A 17,645-nucleotide genomic window follows, 5' to 3' on the forward strand; every position below is an offset into this window, starting at 1 on the left:
GATCTCAAGGTTTGTTGCTAACTATTCCCATATTTCCACGTTTCCCCCGCTCTCCAATTTACCAATATACCCCACTTCCTGTGACGGTTTCTGGGTGTAATCCAACAGTTGTTTCTTGTACTAAGTAGTACTATAATTAGAACCACCACTAGAGGGCACTCAAAATGTTCTGTCCCCATATGAATGCTTTATAGGAAAGTTCTGAACTGGACCTGGTGTTTGCGGCTGAGACCCATTTTTAGTTTAATATAATTGATTTAAAATGTGAGAGGAAGAAGTTGAGCCAAAGCAGCAGCATCCCTCCTGAAAGCTCCTGGATATCAGTCGAGTATTTGAGGCTTTGTGGTTGGGAGGGAAAGGGCAATGGTGGTATATAAGAACGGCCCTACGGGGTCAGACCAAAGGTCCATCTAGCCCAGTATCCTGTCTTCCGACAGTGGCCAATACCAGGTGCCCCAGAGGGAATGAACAGAACAGGGAATCATCAAGTGATCCATCCCCTGTCGCCCATTCCCAGCTTCTGGCAAACAGAGGCTAGGGACACCATCCCTGCCCAGCCTGGCTAATAGCCATTGATGGACCTATCCTCTATGAATTTATCCAGTTCTTTTTTGAACCCTGTTGTGGTCTTGGCCTTCACAACATCCTCTGGCAAAGAGTTCCACAGGTTGACGTTGTGCCTTGTATGAAGAAATACTTCCTTTTATTTGCTTTAAACCTGCTGCCTATTAATTTCATTTGGTGACCCCCTAGTTCTTGTGTTCTGAGAAGGAGTAAATAACACTTCCTTATTTACTTTCTCCACACTAGTCATGATTTTATAGGCCTCAATCCTATCCCCCCTTAATCGTCTCTTTTCCAAGCTAAAAAGTCCCATTCTTATTAATTTCTCCCCATACGGAAGCCGTTCCATACCCCTAATCATTTTTGTTGCCCTTTGCTGAACCTTTTCCAATTCCAATATTTTTTTTGAGATGAGGCGACCACATCTGCACGCAGTATTCAAGAGAGTTGTCACCAGCAGCATCACCCTCTGCAGAAACGAACGCTGAATCTGGTCACCCACCCCTGCGGTCCAGTTCTCTTAGGACAAAGGACAGAGCTGTGACAGCAACGAAGCAATGCTTGTGTGCCTCTAATCTTGACGTAAGGGCAAACCAGTAACTTCACACAGAAGTCCTACTCCAGTGGGCATTCAGGAAAATGCAGGAAATGATGGAGAAGCTTTCATTTGCCTTTTGGGGGCTGGGTAATGGGTAGCTTCCAAGTGAAGAGCTGTGTATATTGGGTTACGAAGGAAAACGATGGCCTCCAATCTCAAAGTCCATGCACACAGGGCAGTGACCCGTGTTCTCTTTCACCTCCCCTGCTGTGTTGCCTTCTGATGACTAGATGGACTTTTAGGGACTCTCAGCCACCAGAAATCAAACTGTGTCACTGAGATCCTGCTGTTCACGGTATGAACTATTTAAATCACACTGATCCCAGCTTGCACGGGATACAGTTCCACGTATCACCATTCCACATCTCAGCACAGGATACAATGTCGCTGTCTTTTATTGAAAGTCTTCCTGTGTAGTCCCAATTACTTTTTACGGAAAGTCTGACATGGGTTTTTACGTGGTTGACATGGCAGATCCAAGTACTTGTGAGGGACTGTGCTTAGTCTGCGTACGCCTCATTGCCCTCTGCTGGAGAAAAATGGGCACACTCATGGATAACAATTCGTTCTGTTAGTTAAGTGAGTGGAGCTGTCCCTTGAGCTCACCAAGTCTCTGTTAAGCGTCCAAGGGCTTCATTTTTAATCACGCTGCTGCCACCTAATGCCATATATCATACATTTGTAGTGGGAAACCATGAGTCACCGCATGCCGCAAATGTAGGCTTAGTGTTCCACAGAACAAACAATATATTAATATTACTTTATCTTGAGTGTCGTCTTTCACAAATTAAAGTATTCTTCTTGGCCCTCACCAAGCAGTTCTCCATGGTACTCAACCTCACCTGCGCCAGGGGTTCTGGTGGCCCAGCTCCAAAGTTCTGGACCTTGGTCTTCTGTCATGAGATGTTCAATCTCACAGTGGGGGTGGCATCTTGGAGACCGGGGCTGAAATTTTGTGACTTCTCCACAAGCAAGGCAGTGTCATCGGCACAGTCTTGGTTGGAAGCACTTCTTGACCAACCTTGGTTTCGATGAGAGGAACGGCAAGTCCTAACATCCAGTCAGTAGCTCGACAGAATAGCACCTGGGGGAGAATGTATCCCTGCGGCACACCTGAGGTTATGTAGAAATGTGGCAAAAGTCACGAACCAACGCACACTTTCACACCAACATCAGTGTGAAGATCATGTACTAGATTTAGCAGAGCATTTGGAACACCAGCTCCTTTCAGTGCCAGCCAAAGTGCGGACCTGTCGCCTGAGCTGAAAGCCACTTTGAGGTCGATTCTGTGTGCCATATGAAGCAGATTGGTTAAATCCTCTGTACAGTTCAGCCAACACAGCGGCTGGCTTTCAACTTGCCCTGGGGGTGCTCAACCCCGCTAAGCCCCCGCCCCACCTCTTCCCGCCCCCACTCCGCCCCAGGCCCTGCCACCACTCCACCTCTTCCCCCAAGACCCCGCTCCGCCTCTTCCTGCTCCGCCCCAGACCCACCTCTTCCAGCCCAGTTCTGCCCCCTCCCCCGAGCGTACCCCATCCCCTCTCCTCCCCCTTCCCTCCCAGTGCCTCCTGCATGCCGCAGAACAGCTGATCTGCGGTGGGCAGGAGGCACTGGGGGGAGAAGGGAGGGGAGCTTGGCTGCTGGTGGGTGCTAAGCACGTGCTATGTCAGCCAGAATCCAAAGGGAAAGTCCAGCGTCCATTGTGGACAGTCCTGCCGTGAAACCTGACTGCTGCGGATGACAAAGTCTGTGAAGGAGCAGTTGTATCCTACCAAGCAGAACATGAACAAAGACCTTTCAGGGACCGAAAACAATGAGATTGGCCTGTAGTTGCCACACACAGTGCAAGATCTTCTGCCATTGTACACGGACGCTATGATGCCATCTGGCCTCGCTTCAGTCATTCATTTTATTGCGTTGTACATTGCATGCCTGCTCTTCAGCCGTGTCCCCAGGACGGACGGAAACCCCCCCGCCCACACACTGGGTTCTCAAACTCGCCATTGACACACGAAGGGCCTGCAGGCCTGGACCTTACCTGGTGGACTTGCAGGACTGATCCAGATCCAGGGACATCACCACATGACGACTGTTGCAATGTCATCCTCCGTGGTCACGCTGGCTAGCACAGTGGTCCCTGGCAGCCTATGCATGTTTGGTGATGACCTCACTGGGGAGCTGGGCAACTGTGTTTCAGACCCAGATTAGAGAGAGGCTGCAGTTTGGATATGTAGCCAAGTCAGGGCAAGGCTTTGCATCTGCTGGGCTGAAATGTCACAAGCTGTCCTGATTGCAGGCACATTCCAGAACTGGAAAATAAGGCCAAGATTTGCAGACGTGACTAGTGATTTTGGGTGCCCAACTTCGGGCCCATTTTTCTGCCCTCTGAAAATCAGGCCCCTTTTAAAGATCCCAAACTCACTAGTCCTGTTGGAAAGCCTTTGGTCCAAGCTCCTTGCACAGCCTCTGTCCATTTAACTCAGGTCCAAATGCCAAGCGGAACATTCCCAAAGTTCAGCGGAGTTCCCACCTGGAGTTCTGGTGTGGGCTGCGTCTAGTATACAGCCGTGTACCGTTGCAGTCCTTTACCTCATCTCAGCGATTGCTCTCATCCTATCCAAACATGCTATTGTTTTACCCCATCGTTAAAGTTGGAAACAGGGAGGGAGCGTGTTAAAAGGTTGACACCTCCCCCAACATGCACAGTCACCTTTAGTGTTAAAAGGGTGAAATGAAAATGAACCTGACCAGTTGATATCCAAAAACGGAAGGTGAATAAGATTTAAACAAGTTGTTCTTTGTTTGCCGATACAGGGGGCCTTCGAGGGGCTACCATAGTGGATGCCTTAGATACTCTGTACATCATGGAGCTTGGGGAGGAATTCCAAGAAGCGAAAAGCTGGGTGGAGAAGAGCTTGGACTTGAATGTGGTGAGTCAGTAATTGAAAATGTCAGTGCAAGGGACAATGAGTCAGATTCATAGATTGCAAGGCCAGAAGGGAACATTGTGATCCAACTAACCCCCTGCACAGCACAGAGCACAGAACTCCACCCAGTGATTCCTGCAGCCATCCTTCATTCCTGAGGTCTTCCGCGGAATTAGCCTGAACAGGGGTAATGCTCTTTCTGTTAGAAAATTACCATCTCTAATTTTTAGACACTCCAAGGAAGTTTGATCAATGTGAACAGGAGACCTCCAGCATATGTCCCCCAGATTGAACCCCCTCCCCATGATATCAGGTTTTCTTTCCTCATATTATAGACTGATCACCCTGCTCTTAGGGAGGGGATTTTTTGACACCCCTCCTTATAAATTATTGATCAGTACCTCTATGTATTATGCAAAGGCAGCACAGGACTCCAAAGCTAACGGGAATGGGGGTGGGGGGGAAGAGGGACAATTGTGCCAGGGCCTTAAGTTCTGGGGGACCCCAAAATGTCTGTAACATCTGTGTAAATAAAGTGAAAGGGAAGGGGGTGGGGCCCCAAATTTCTCTCGACAGGCCTGACCCCAACCACACTGCTGGGACACTGGATAAGTATGAAAACTGAAGAGCTCCACCTACAGAATGGCCAGCACTCCTTCCTGTATCTTCCGTGAAGGTCTCCCATCTACATACGGAGTTGTTCTTCGCTTGCGAGATGGGACCACAGCCTGACGTGATCGTCTATGGAAGCCATTAAGCTCAAAATGCCATTAAAATTTTAATTTCTTTATGTCTGTCCTAGTTAGTACATGGGGAAAAATGGTTCTCCCCATGTGAAAAATGAATGCAGCTGCCTTTTTAGAAAAGTATCATTTGGGAAGGGATGGCCATCATGGATTCATAATAGGAAGATCACATCTGATATATTAGCTTGAATGCTTTTAAGTATGTTACTGAATCAATAAACAAGGGACAAAATCAATGGGGAGATAATTTATCTGGATTTGACAAAAGCTTTTACTCCTGGCCCACACAATAGATTGATCGGCAAAGACTAAAATGAATGTTATTGATTGATCACTGGAGTCAGATGTGCAGTGCAGGGAGAGAAGGGTTGAAATTAATTAAAAATTGGCTTTGAGACAAGAAGCTGACTTAGTCAGGCAGGGGTGGGATGGTGGCCTTGACTGGAGAGGGGAATTCAGTGCGAGGCTTAAGAGAGAAATGACAAGGAAGGAGAGGGTGTCATTTCAAAAGTAGCCACATTTGCTGCTGAGATAATTTGCCAGCATGGGGAGTAAAAACAGTTTCAGAGCTACAAAGCGAACCATCTCAACAGAGAAAGCTGTATTATCAGCTGTCAGCAACATGTCACTCCAGTGCTGTTTGTTCCACCGACTGCCCATAAAACACAGTCAAGCTGGAGCTACCGGTCTTGCCTTTTAAAGCGTTCAGTGGGCTGGACCCAAACTCTCTGACGGGCGGCCCCTCTGCAACCAAGGTCCCCCCCGGAGAGCTGCTGTCTTCAGGGGTGGTGGAACTCTCAGCAACTAGATGCGGCAGGGTGGGCCTGACTCAGGCAGTGGGGAAAGAAGAGACAGTTCAGGTCTGGGGCAGAGCAGCTGTTTGGATTTACTGACTCGTGGCAAGTGTGGTGCAGATACCCAGACAGACCACTGACTATGTGGGAGGTGCAAGTTCGCTTAGAGAAGCGTGAGACAGGGAGGCTGAGGGACAAAAATAATCCCCAAACTCTAAAAGGAATGCAGCACGGACGACCGTGTTAACCAGCAGCAGGCTGTGTGTACAGCAGTGCTCCATGACCCTGGTTAATCTATAGCCTAAGAACCAGCGCCCAGCAAACAAATCATTAATTGCTGTTTGCAGCTATGTTAGGTCCACTGATTTTATTTCCCAACCTGGATCTTTTGCTTTCTCTCCTCCTTCTAGTCCGGCCTTTTCCAGGTTCTCCCTCTCTCTCCCCCTTTACAGTACTGTCACTTCCTGCGTGATCTTGAGCTGCTTCCTCTGGCTTTTGCCTCCCTCTCTGGATGGCACATTGTGTCTCTGATCCTTCCAGCCTTCCCTGGGAGAAGACCTCTGTTTTCATATGTAACCCAGTGGGATTGTTGGAAGAGCCAGATTAATGCAGTGGGTAAAGAATTCCTATCCCTCTATCCCATTCGCGGAAAATGCTGCACTCTTGTAAGAGCCTCCTGTTGGTAGTTTTATGTGTTTATCTGAGGGGAAGAAATAATTTGCCTGGCAGGTTCACAGTCTAGGAGCACAGTTTAAAAAGCACAGTTTGAAGGCAATTGCTTTGACATTTGCTGATCGGGAGCTGGAATAAAATAGATCTTAACTCGTTCCAGGTGAGTGGCTTCCTGGGAGGTTCAGTGAACCACATCACTGCATGTTCACCGTCTCCTAGCAGGGCACATGGGCACTGGTTTGTTTGTGCCACCCTGGGCTGTGGTCCTGTCAGGTCTTACAAACCAAGTAGGGTTGAGCCTGGTAAGCCCTTGAATGGGAGACCTCCAGAGAACATCTGGATTCGCCAGGAAGTTGTTGTGGTGATGCACAAGGTGGCACTCTGCCCGCTGAGTCAGTGCTGAAGGAATGCTCCCGTATGGTGCAAGAAGGCTCAGTACAGGAGGGTGCCATCTTTTGGCCATTCAAAACAGTCCTGACTTCTTGTGGTCTCTCAAAATCTCTCTGCCCTTCTTGTAAGAATAGAGATGTTAACTCCAGTGTCCTGTCCAGCTTTCAACGTACGTAACTATTTTCTGCCTACCTGCATTGCCTTTTCATTTTCAACTGGAGGAAGTACGCTTCCTCGCGCTTTCTTTCGTAATCTGTTGGGTAGTGTTTCACTGCTTTTAAACAGCTGCTGCGTTTTACCCAGAAACCATTTCAGTGGTAACAAAGTGATCCCGATAGCTCACTTAAGCTACCTCCTAGGGGGTTGTGCGGCTTCATGTATAAAGCTCTTTGAGATCCTAGATGAAAGATGCTATAAAAAGGCAAAGTGTTATTAAACTGTGAATAGGATTGCAGAGTTTTGTGAACGTGCCTAGAATTATTCCAAGGCACTCTCACTGGCCCTATGTCCGCATGGTTGTTATAAGGCTTCACTTGTACCTTCCAGTTACTATCTGATGATGATCTTTTCAGAATGGAGAAGCGTCCTTGTTCGAAGTGAACATTCGTTATGTCGGAGGGCTCTTGACGACGTACTACCTAACCGGTGAAGAGGTTTGTTTCCACACATCCTGCGTATCTCTCACTGTCTCAAATAATGAATGTGCAGGTGTATTTCTGGATAGGGCTGCTCCCAGCGGTACTCAACTGAACATAAAATAATCCCTGTGTAACAAGAGGCTAAACCTGTTTTTTATGAATATTGAACTCCCACTAACAGTCTTTTAATTAAGTCTCACACAATTACCTTATGCTTGCCATGCCTGGCTCATCTATAAAGATCTTTTCTCCAACGGACAATTTTAGCAAGATCGTTTTTCAGCTTGGTGCATTGGTCCCCACTGAAATGCATTTGCAGTGATCTTTGCCTTTCCCTCAGTCCTTGTTACTTTGTAGCCTAAATATAGGCAATAGCGCAAACTTTGGGGTCGCTCCAAATAGCCCCGCAGGCTAAGTGTTAGCTTATTGGTGGCAGCTATTTGTGCAAACCCCAAATTAGTGTTCTATTTTTTGTGTAGCAAAAGTTTGCACTGATAAAGCAGGGGGCCAGGCTGTGGTTAACGCCATCCATGTGCAAGGAGCCTTTCTTTAGTGTGCAAATGTCACAGACTGGTGAGTGTGTGTTACAAGCCCCCCCTCTGTGCCAGTACGCAGTGGATATGAGTCTGTTACAACCCCCAGCTACCGGGCCATGGCTCTTTAACTCAGACTGTCAAAACTCACGCTTTTAGCTCCGGAGGTTCCCGATTCAATCCCCATGTGTGAACCTAGAGGGCTGGCCATACATGGGGATTCGTCTGGGATTTGAGCCATCAGCTTCCTTTGAGAAGAGGAAGTGACTGATGTGACAACCACCCCCATGGTCAACACACTGGGGATCGAGCCAGATATCTGTCTGAATTGCAGCAGCTTGAGCTGAAGAGCCGTGGCTTCGTAGGTGGGGGTGGGAACAACTCCTGTCCTATGTGGATCAGCACAGAGGGGGATTTGTAACACACGCTCATCACAGGGTTACACAAGGACTGATCCAAGCAAGTACGTTTGGTAGATCTGCTCCAACCCCTGGTTTCCCCACTCAGCCAGCAAAGTTGAGCTGACCTCTGGGGAAAGGTACCCCTTTCCGAGGGTGGTGGAGCAGCGTTCCAATGAGCACTAGGCCCGCAACGAATTCTGGCTAAATCAGAAGGTTCCTACTGACAATACTGCTCTCGCTTTCTCCCACCTGTCCCTCCCAAACGTAGGCCATATCTTAACACATAACCTGTCTCATAATATAGCTGTGCTGGAATTTAAAAACCAGATGTGGGGAGATCAAGAGATTACTCCTCTACCCTGAATATCTCAGGCAAACAGAAGGCCTGATTCCACCGATCTCAATGGGAGTTCTGTTAGCATACGGCTGCAGGATTGGGCCTTAAGCAACAAGTAAATAACCTTTTCAAGCAACTCCCATATTGCTACAGGCCGGCAGCTTCTGCTGGAGGGAGCTGCCCATGATAGGAGGAAATGACTGGTCCTTGCATTGTGATGCCAGCGATTTGTGGAGACCTGGGAGAAGCTCCATAATTAAGGCTGCATTTTGGATGAGTTACAGGAATTTGTTCCTCCTGGGATTTCCCTGCTGGGAAAGCTCTCAAAGATCTAGTGCCTTGTGCTGCAGCCCCGCATGCTCACAGCTTCCATTGACTTCAACTTGACAGAGAAGGAAGAGAGGCCACGAAACCGTAAAGCTTGGGCAGCAGGCTAGAGAGTGAGCTCAGCAGACAGGTCAGTGTCTGTCCTGTGTCAGTTCAGTGCCTCCCCCCTCAATAATCTAGTCACTTCCTCATGGTTTTCCCTTCTGAACCAGATCCCTATACCTTCCTCTACTGTGACAAAGGCCTCAAAGCCCATGGGCAAGTTCGGGTTTCCTCCATGCTGTATTTCTCAGAGCAATAATGTCTTGCTTTCTTAGAACTGTTGTGACAGCTTGGACTGAACTAGGGAGGTTAGAGGTAGAAGGCTTCTGCTTGATCTCTTGTCACTTACAGGCTTCTCTTGCTCAAGACAAATCTCTTGAGCGCAGATTATTGCTTGTATCAGTTTGTCCCAAAATAATTGTGTCTGGCAGCTTTGTGCAACCAGCCCCCATAAGCTATCATTTGATTAGAAAGCCCATAACTCAGAAATTAGGAATGGAAAGGGTGCTAACTTAGCCATGATGAGGCCAGGGATCCTCTCTGGAAATTAGTTGCACTTAAAGGAGTGTCTGTGTGTGTATGTGTGTATAAAATATGTTGTATTTTTGAAATTAGAAGTCATGTGAGCTATCAGCAACTTGCTTTGTAAACCATAGCATGCTTCATCCTTAGAAATCTGCTTTAATTTTGATGTCTTCACTTCTGTTTTCCCCCACCGTCCCACAACAATTTCTTAAAAGGGGACCCTTTGTCCCCAAAGGCATGCTTTGCAAGATCAACTCAAATCAACGCAGAAGGGCATGTTCTTGTAACAGTACTCTGAGCAAAGCTACTAGCCAGCTGCCCATCATTGGTGTTAGAGCAGCCAGCAGCATTAGAAGTGGAGACCTTTGACCCAAGACATTGGTCTTTGCTCAGTAGGTTAAAGGAGCAGTTCCAGTAGCTTAGGGACTGGAGATCTGTGCCACGTGGGCAGATCTCACGTTTTAGCACAGCAAGATACAGATGCTTAATCCAGTTTATCTACTATTCCCCCAGCTAATGCAGAACCTGGCTTCAAGTTCCAAGGGAAAGTACTTAGAAGGTTTCAGAAATTCAAGAAAACAGCTGGATGTAGCAATGGGTGGCTGTACATATACAGACGCTAAGATCTCTAGGCAGTGGGAAGCATACAGCTTTGAGAGTGGTTAGAGCTGTGCAGAACTAGGACAATGAAACCCCAAGCCCAAGCCGAGCTCACTTAATGATCCTGGGATGATCTCTGGTTTCATGAGGAAGCCATGGAAAACATGGTGGGTTTGTCCCGTAAGAGGGCAAAACTTGGCAGTTTTGGCTGTTTAACTTTGAATTTCTGGGTTCAAAGTAGAACTCACAAGGAGTGTGTCCATAAGAACCAAAATCAAGGGAAAAGGGTTCACACAAACCCCAGTGCCCTGAAACTGCCAAATGTCCTAATGCCAGTTATATTCCAGCTGGGAACTTTCAAACTCATTAACCCAGGACTCTGAGTCAGAAGTTAACAGAACTGATCCTGTAATTTGGTTAGAAAGGGAGATCTCCTCTACTGTAACGTGAGCCAACGCTGCAAAGCTCACATCCAGATCCAAAGTCTGAGGCCCGTTTGGATCCAGGATTTTAGACTGGTCTGTTGTGGATCTCCAGGGGCCATACATAAATTCTGGTTCAGATCAAAACTTCCTCATGGGGTTTGGTTCAGGCCCATCCCAATATGTAGGCCTAGGGCTACCCCACTATTTGGAAATGAAAGCCCTGTAATGTCCCATCATTCTTACCCACTTTATAACTGTGTCTGTCTGGGAGTGTATGGAAAAGTGAAGTTTAAGAAAACCAGCATGACTGATACTAGCAAGCAATACAATGTACATTTTAACTCTCTTTTCCTCTTTTTGTCTAACAGGTATTCAAGAGCAAAGCTCTAGAACTTGGAGAGAAACTTCTACCAGCCTTTAACACCCCCACTGGTATCCCACGAGGTGTCATAAATCTGGGCAGGCAAGACACACCTCATTATTTTCCCATCGTTAGCAGTAGGTCTTACTGGGGAGGAGGGATAGCTCAGTGGTTTGAGCATTGACCTGCTAAACCCAGGGTTGTGAGTTCAATCCTTGAGGGGGCCATTTAGGGATCGGGGGGAGGGGAAATTTGGATGATTTAGTTGGGGATTGGTCCTGCTTTGAGCAGGGGGTTGGACTAGATGACCTCCTGAGGTCCCTTCCAACCCTGAGATTCTATGATTTATGTACTGAACACTTGTAAAGGAGTAATAACTGTTCCTCAGGGGTATTTTGCCTCTAAGAACATAAGAGCTGCTATACCGGGTCAGACCATGGTCCATTTTGCCCAGCACCCTGTCTCAGCAGTGGGGCCAGAGCTTCAGGAGAAGTGTACAGAACAGGGAGATTATGGTGTGATCCATCCTTTTCTTCCACACCCAGCCTCTAGTAATTAGAGATTTAGGGTTGCCCTGAGCACAGGGTTGTGTCCCAGACCATCTTGGCTAATGCCGTTGATGGACCTATTCTCCATGAACATATTCATTTTGTTTAATCCAGTTATTCTTTTAGCATCTTTCTGTAGCATCTCCCTCCTGACTCTTGGAAGATATTCGTTTTGGCAACTCAAACTCCAGGCGGCATCTTGGCCGTAATCAAGGGTGACTCACATTAAATCCAGCTGTGGTTTATTAATTTTTTCAGCCGTCCACATTTTCTTCCTTCACTTCCTGGCAGAGCCGCCCCATTGGAACAGGATGTTCCCACTCACATTTGCCTGTGAATTTTATTGGTGGGCCCTGCATTTAGAACTCTGCTTGCTCTGCACGTTTTTGCAGTGCGCCAGGCTAGATGCACGAGGCTACTTTTCTGGATCTGTGCGGCTCCATGCATGGAAGCTGAGAAAAAGACCTTGTGGCAAATGTCAGTTTTGTATCCAAATGTATATGAATAGCCGGAGCCCATGTAGTTTTCTGCCTGCCTAGACTCCACAACATTCACTTAGGCGACATCTACACTTCAACTGCTTCGGTGGCGAAACTCGCCACAGTGACAGGAGCGGTTCTCCCCTGGCTGTAGCTAATCCACCTCCCTGAGGGACAGTAGCTAGGTTCTTCTTCCATTGAACTAGCACTGTCTACACTGGGGTAGGTTGGCATAGCCCATCTCTTGTTGGGGGGGTGGATTTTTCACATCCCTGAGAGACATAGCTGTGCCAATGCAAGTTTTCAGCGTAGACCAGACCTTAGTGCTACAACGCTGCCTCTGAGGTATGTGACATAAAGCGGGGAGCTGAGGCAGATAGGTTAAATAACTTGCCCAGAGAGACAGGAGTAGAAACGAGGAGCATTCATTCCCCGTCCCCAGTTCTAACTACTACACAACACTTCCTGCCCATCAGGACTCGTTGGCTCATTTTGATGCCAGCTAGCTAAAATCCCTGGGATTTTGAAACCTGCACACAGCCTGCAGCACAGAGACTAGGCAACATGAGTTAACAAAACCTTTCCGTCCTCCCTGCCACAGCACTCAGAGCAGCAGCTGGGGTCATTTTACCCCACATCTGCCATTGGGTTCCTTTCCCTGTAAAGTGGGAGATTTCATTGAACAAGGAACCCGGGGTGATCCGTTGCTCAAATGTCACTGTCGCCCGCTGCTTAACGCTGGGTGCAATGAAAACTTTGAACGTCTCCACCACCTTAATTGTATCCTTCCAGGAATGACATTCTGCTTCCTGGCTGGATGAGAAAGTCTCAGGTGGTGCCTCTTCCTCAATACAAGCTCACGCACTGGCTCACCTTTTGCCGAAATGCCGTACCTCACGCTACCCTTTGCAAAGACAATCAAGATGACAGAGTGTATCTGCCTAGACACCCTGAAATATCTTGCTGATGACCTTGGCTAATACGGAAGAAAATCAAAATAGCTGGAGGCTTCCTAAAACCAAGAGTCTGCATTACTGGCTAGAGCTCTGAGAAGAGCACTGAAACGGATTAGGGGGCCACCAGTAATGATGTAGGAGCAAAGATGAAAAGAGCTAAATGTGTGTAGCTTGGCTGTGGTTGGAACGTAACAAACAGCCTGCATTTGAAGGGTGAAAGCTCCCCAGAATGAGAGGAGTTGTTTGGTGGGATACAATACATGGAGGTGTATGTAGGGAGCAATGGAATGACCTTGAAAGAGGGGCTGTTTAGTCTGAATATCGGGACAGACTTCCAACCAGTCAGATGCCAAAACCAACGGAATGTTTTTCCCTAACTAAAGCCCAGTCTCTCAACCCTTTTATTTCTACTTTTGCAACTAACTAACTAACTAACTCAGGATCTGCTAACTCAGGCTGCTTCTATTCCCAGGGCTTTATCTCCTCCACCCACTTCAGCGTCACCTCCAGCCCTTGCGCTCTTGAATCCTGCAGGGTGCCTGCCCGTCCCTTGTGCCATTGAATGCTCTGTCTTGTCATGTCTTGAAAAATCCGTCCCTCCACCCACTAGCCTCTCTAAACTACCATCTCGTCGCCCTCGGCCCATTTGGCTCCAAGGTCCTAGAGCATACTGTTTATTCCAGCTTCCTTTCCTCTTGCACCCTCTTTGATCTAATGCAATCTGCCTCCACACTATGGTCCAAAGTCACTAATAGCCTTCTCCTTTCTCAGGCCAAGGGGTGGTGGTTCTTCTTTGATAGCTCTGCTTTTGACACAGTTGATCACCCCTTCTTTAGCTTTTTCTCCTTTCTTTGCCTTCATAACTCTGCTCTCCTTATTCTCCTCCCACCTTGCTGGCTACTCCTCCAGCGTCTCCTTTGAGTGCTGATCACTCTTCCCTTGTCTGTTGAGAACCTTCAGGTTCTGTGCTCATTACCCCCTGCCTTCTAGCACCATTTCTCTCTTAGAGATCTCATCCACTTCCACAGGTTTCTCTACGTAGACCATTCCCATAACTTGCTCTCTAGCGCCAACCTCTCCCTTTCTGCCTCTGATGTCTCCCCCTGGATATTCCTCCACAATCTCAAACTGACTCTTTCTGATACTGAACTTCCAGATCCCTCTCCTACGCTCCCCCTTCTCTATTATTAACAACTTCCACCATCTTTCCCATGTCCCAGGTTTGTCACCTCAGTGCAGTCTTCAGTTCTTCTCTTTCCTTTCCCCCCATGATCAGACCCTTCCTAAATCCTGCAACTCCTACCTCTTTAATAGCACCAAAATCCATCCTTTCATCACTATTCCCACTGCTGAAACCCAGGCCCATGCCTTGATCATCTCGATTACTGGAATATTCTCCTTTCTGGCCCTCCATCCTTCCTTTCTACCCCCTCAAGTGGGTCCCCACACCCCCTCCAGTACCCTTTTCTTATTGATCCCTTGGTCTCTTTTTTTGCACTCCAGGCTTCCTGCTTTGTCTTCTGCTGCCTTCTGGGCTTTTCCTGTTCCTGCCTGCCAGACCCCAATCCCCCCTTCACATCTCTCCTCAAACCCCATCCTTCCCTCTAAGCAATAATCTCTCTGAGTGATTAGCCTGTATCTTCACTTGTGTGTTTGTTCTTTCCTACTTTGGCACTTCGGGGCAAGGGCTTTGTCTTAGTCTCTCTTTGCAAAGCTCTGTGGAGATGCCCAGCCCGATGCTAAAAGACTTTTGATCGTTATTAAATACCAGTATGTGTTTTTGGAATAAGGTTACTATTAGAGCTGCACATCTTCCCTTACCTTAAAGGTTAGTGTCATCGTCAAGACAGTCTTTGGAAGGAATGTTTCTCAGCTGTTAGGAGAGAAGCTAGCGAGGAAGGCCAAGTCCATTTGAGCTCTACTGCTAGAACATGTTTTCTGCAGAGGCCCAATTCCGGCTTGTCTTCAACCCAGAGGGCTGGTGAAGGTGGACCAACCCTTAGCAGCCTTTCAGCCAACGGTCTACTCAAAGCATTTGGGATGGAGATTTTCAAGGCTATTTCTTTCAACTCCTGTCAGCTCGGAGTACTTCTGTCATAACCAGCGCAGTCTTTAGCCTTGTCCAGTTGATTCAGAACATATCTAGTTTGAAGCAGCTGTCCCAGTTCAGGTCCACTACACCTGTATTCCTCTTCCTGGTCCACCAAAGACGACACCCACTCTCAACCTTTCCCAGCTGTCACCTGTCTTAGGTGAGACACGCATCTCACTCCCTCCTGACCAGGGTATTTCCAGGCTGCACAACGCCCTGTTATTTCCCCCGCAAGCCCGACAGCCAAAATGTCCAGCAACTGAACTTTGCTTTCTCTTCCAAGGCTATGAACAGCGTAATTGCCCACAGTTGTAAGGTACTACGCAGCTTTTCCTAAGCAAGCACATTTATTCTTAAGGTGAAAAGCATTCCAGAGATAACATATTAAAACAGTAAAAGAATCTAAACATGTGCTAATAAGCTGACCAGAGATCATTTCCATCTCCAATGAGGACTGTGGTTGGAGTCAATCATTCAGCCACACACAGAGAGGTTCTTGTGGTGACGAGTTCATAACACTTCTTGCTCAGAACAAGAACCCCTTTGAACAAGTTGGCCTGTCTTTTATATAAAAGCGGGGGTCTTTGCTCTTGAGATTCCAGGAGCAGCTGATCAGCAGACAATAGACCTTTCCCCAGGGCGTAGCTTCAAAAGGCTGGGGCTTTGCGTAACTGGAGATGGGAGGCTACATTTCCGTTCACCTTCCCCAAGAGATTTCCTAGGAAACCCACTTAACCGAAAGTTCATTCTTGTCAGGCACATTGTTTAAAAGAGTCCTTTGAAGGTCATAGGACATCCCAGGCTTACACTAGCTATCTCCCCCCTCGAGACATTACCTACAATCCCATAATAATACATAAATATCTGCATTTTGAATACAATGAACATCTAAGGAACTTAAACTTCATTCAGGAGGGTTTGTGCAGGAAGTTTCCCTATCCGTCACAGCGGCTTATTAGGTGATTTCTGTTTGTGAGATCGTATTTTCCTATTCTTTCAATGCAGCGGATAAAGAAAATATGATGATTAGGGTCCTAGTGGACAGATACAGGAAACACCCATGAGATCGTTTAGTAGTGCATCCACCCAATGGCAGGATATAGTCTTGTATGGTAGATACAGCCGATATTAAACTAATACTGCATTTAACCTCACTCAAAATGAGCTGGCATTTACTTTATAGCGTGCACTTCTTCCAAATATGGACAGTGGGATTCCTGCTGCTGAAATACAATCATTTCTGGGACAGCTGTTCGAACTGCACCCAGCAAAGTTTGCAGCCAGCTTTGGACAGAAAGAGAAGAATACTCTATCAATTTAAATTACCGGGGGAATATGCTGTCTACTGAAAGGTTTGCTGCTTTTCTCTGGCAGCATAAGGAATAATTCTGCACCTAAAAATGTTTTCTACATTTCTCAGACAAGAGTAACATTTTTCCAGTGAAAGGTCATTAGCTTTAGCCTTTGATCAATAGCAGAAATCCTTATCTTCTAACAGAAGCGTTCGGGCACCGTCTAGTGGTTTCCCGCAGTTTCAGCGATGGTTCTGGCTGCCGTAAAAAGGGAAGACACATGATTGGAAATAGGCAATATTGTCAATATCTACCGAGGATCATGGTACTCGAGGGATTCACTGCTGGAAAGAGAACCGCTGAGCTTCCCTGCAGAGGCTATTTTGGGATCCGTCCCTCGAGATATAGGTCGCTTTTCTTGTCTGTGTAGATTTGGGAGAGACAGAATCACTGCCGAGAGCTGTAATTTATAGCAGTGGGCTGGGGCAGGGAAAGAGTCAAGGGAAAAAGCAAGCCCAAGTAAAGAGTGAATGAGAATGTTCGTGATCAGAGAGCTCCCCCTTTGGCAATCCATTTCCACCCAGTGCGAGGCCTTATCACCACAGGACCCCCACGTGTATGCAGTGCTGTTCACCGTTAGAACACGCTCCCCATTTACTCACACCGTGCTGATGCAATAACGAGATGACGATTTTTTTCCTTTCTGCCTGGAGTTGGCAGAACTGGAGATTAGCATACAGAATAGTGGCTTGTGGGAGGAGGGAGAGGGGAAGGGTCTGGTGAGAGGAGATCCAAACAAATGTATACCAGTAGCTTTATACAGTGTCTGCTAGCTTTCCTTAGGTGTATCTGGCCCTTCCAGTCTTTGCAAGGTCTGTAAGATGAGGCCCAGGAAGTCAGGGTGTCTCAGAGTAGAACATTGGGCTGCATGGATATTAGATCTGGCCCAATACCTGTGGGTGTTTCCCCTTCCCACGCGTTGTGCGGCCCTGTGTGCTGATTTGGTTGCTGCCCCGCCCACCCAGCCATCCTGTGGTGTTAAATGTAGAGGCGTACAAAGCATTTGAGGATCCTTTTGGGGCTGTATAACTGTCAGATTAACGGTCGTGCTGCACCTCAAAACTAGGCTTTCAAGCCTCCCGCACTTCCAGGAATCCGGGGCTTTGGCTTAGCCCATCGTAGGGATGAGCCAGCTGGGAAACTTGGATTCAGATTCGGTACTCCCTCGGTGCCCTCCCGCCAATGCAGCACTTGGGTGAGTTTGCACCGAGGGGCTGGTTCAAGCCCGTCTCTGTGTAGGAGACTGTGATTATTTGAGATTGCCTTGTCCAGTGGACCTGCTCAGTCGGCTTATTTGCTTTGGGCCAAACTACCCCTATAAAGCTAAGAACTCTTTGG

At 47.5% G+C, this 17,645-nt stretch overlaps 1 protein-coding gene across 3 annotated transcripts in view; it reads left to right on the forward strand.

The window, feature by feature from the left end:
• Positions 1-17,645, forward strand: part of MAN1C1 (mannosidase alpha class 1C member 1) — an 88,572-nt gene that overhangs the window by 56,568 nt on the left and 14,359 nt on the right. For all 3 annotated transcript variants that reach the window (XM_043532439.1, XM_043532438.1, XM_037881822.2), the window contains exons 3-5: positions 3,977-4,092; positions 7,264-7,344; positions 10,888-10,982. In XM_043532439.1, coding sequence (XP_043388374.1) covers positions 3,977-4,092; positions 7,264-7,344; positions 10,888-10,982 — 292 coding nt within the window. The remainder of the gene's footprint in view (positions 1-3,976; positions 4,093-7,263; positions 7,345-10,887; positions 10,983-17,645) is intronic.

This window comes from Chelonia mydas, chromosome 19 (assembly GCF_015237465.2).
Source record: "Chelonia mydas isolate rCheMyd1 chromosome 19, rCheMyd1.pri.v2, whole genome shotgun sequence".
In the NCBI taxonomy this organism is placed as follows: domain Eukaryota; kingdom Metazoa; phylum Chordata; order Testudines; family Cheloniidae; genus Chelonia; species Chelonia mydas.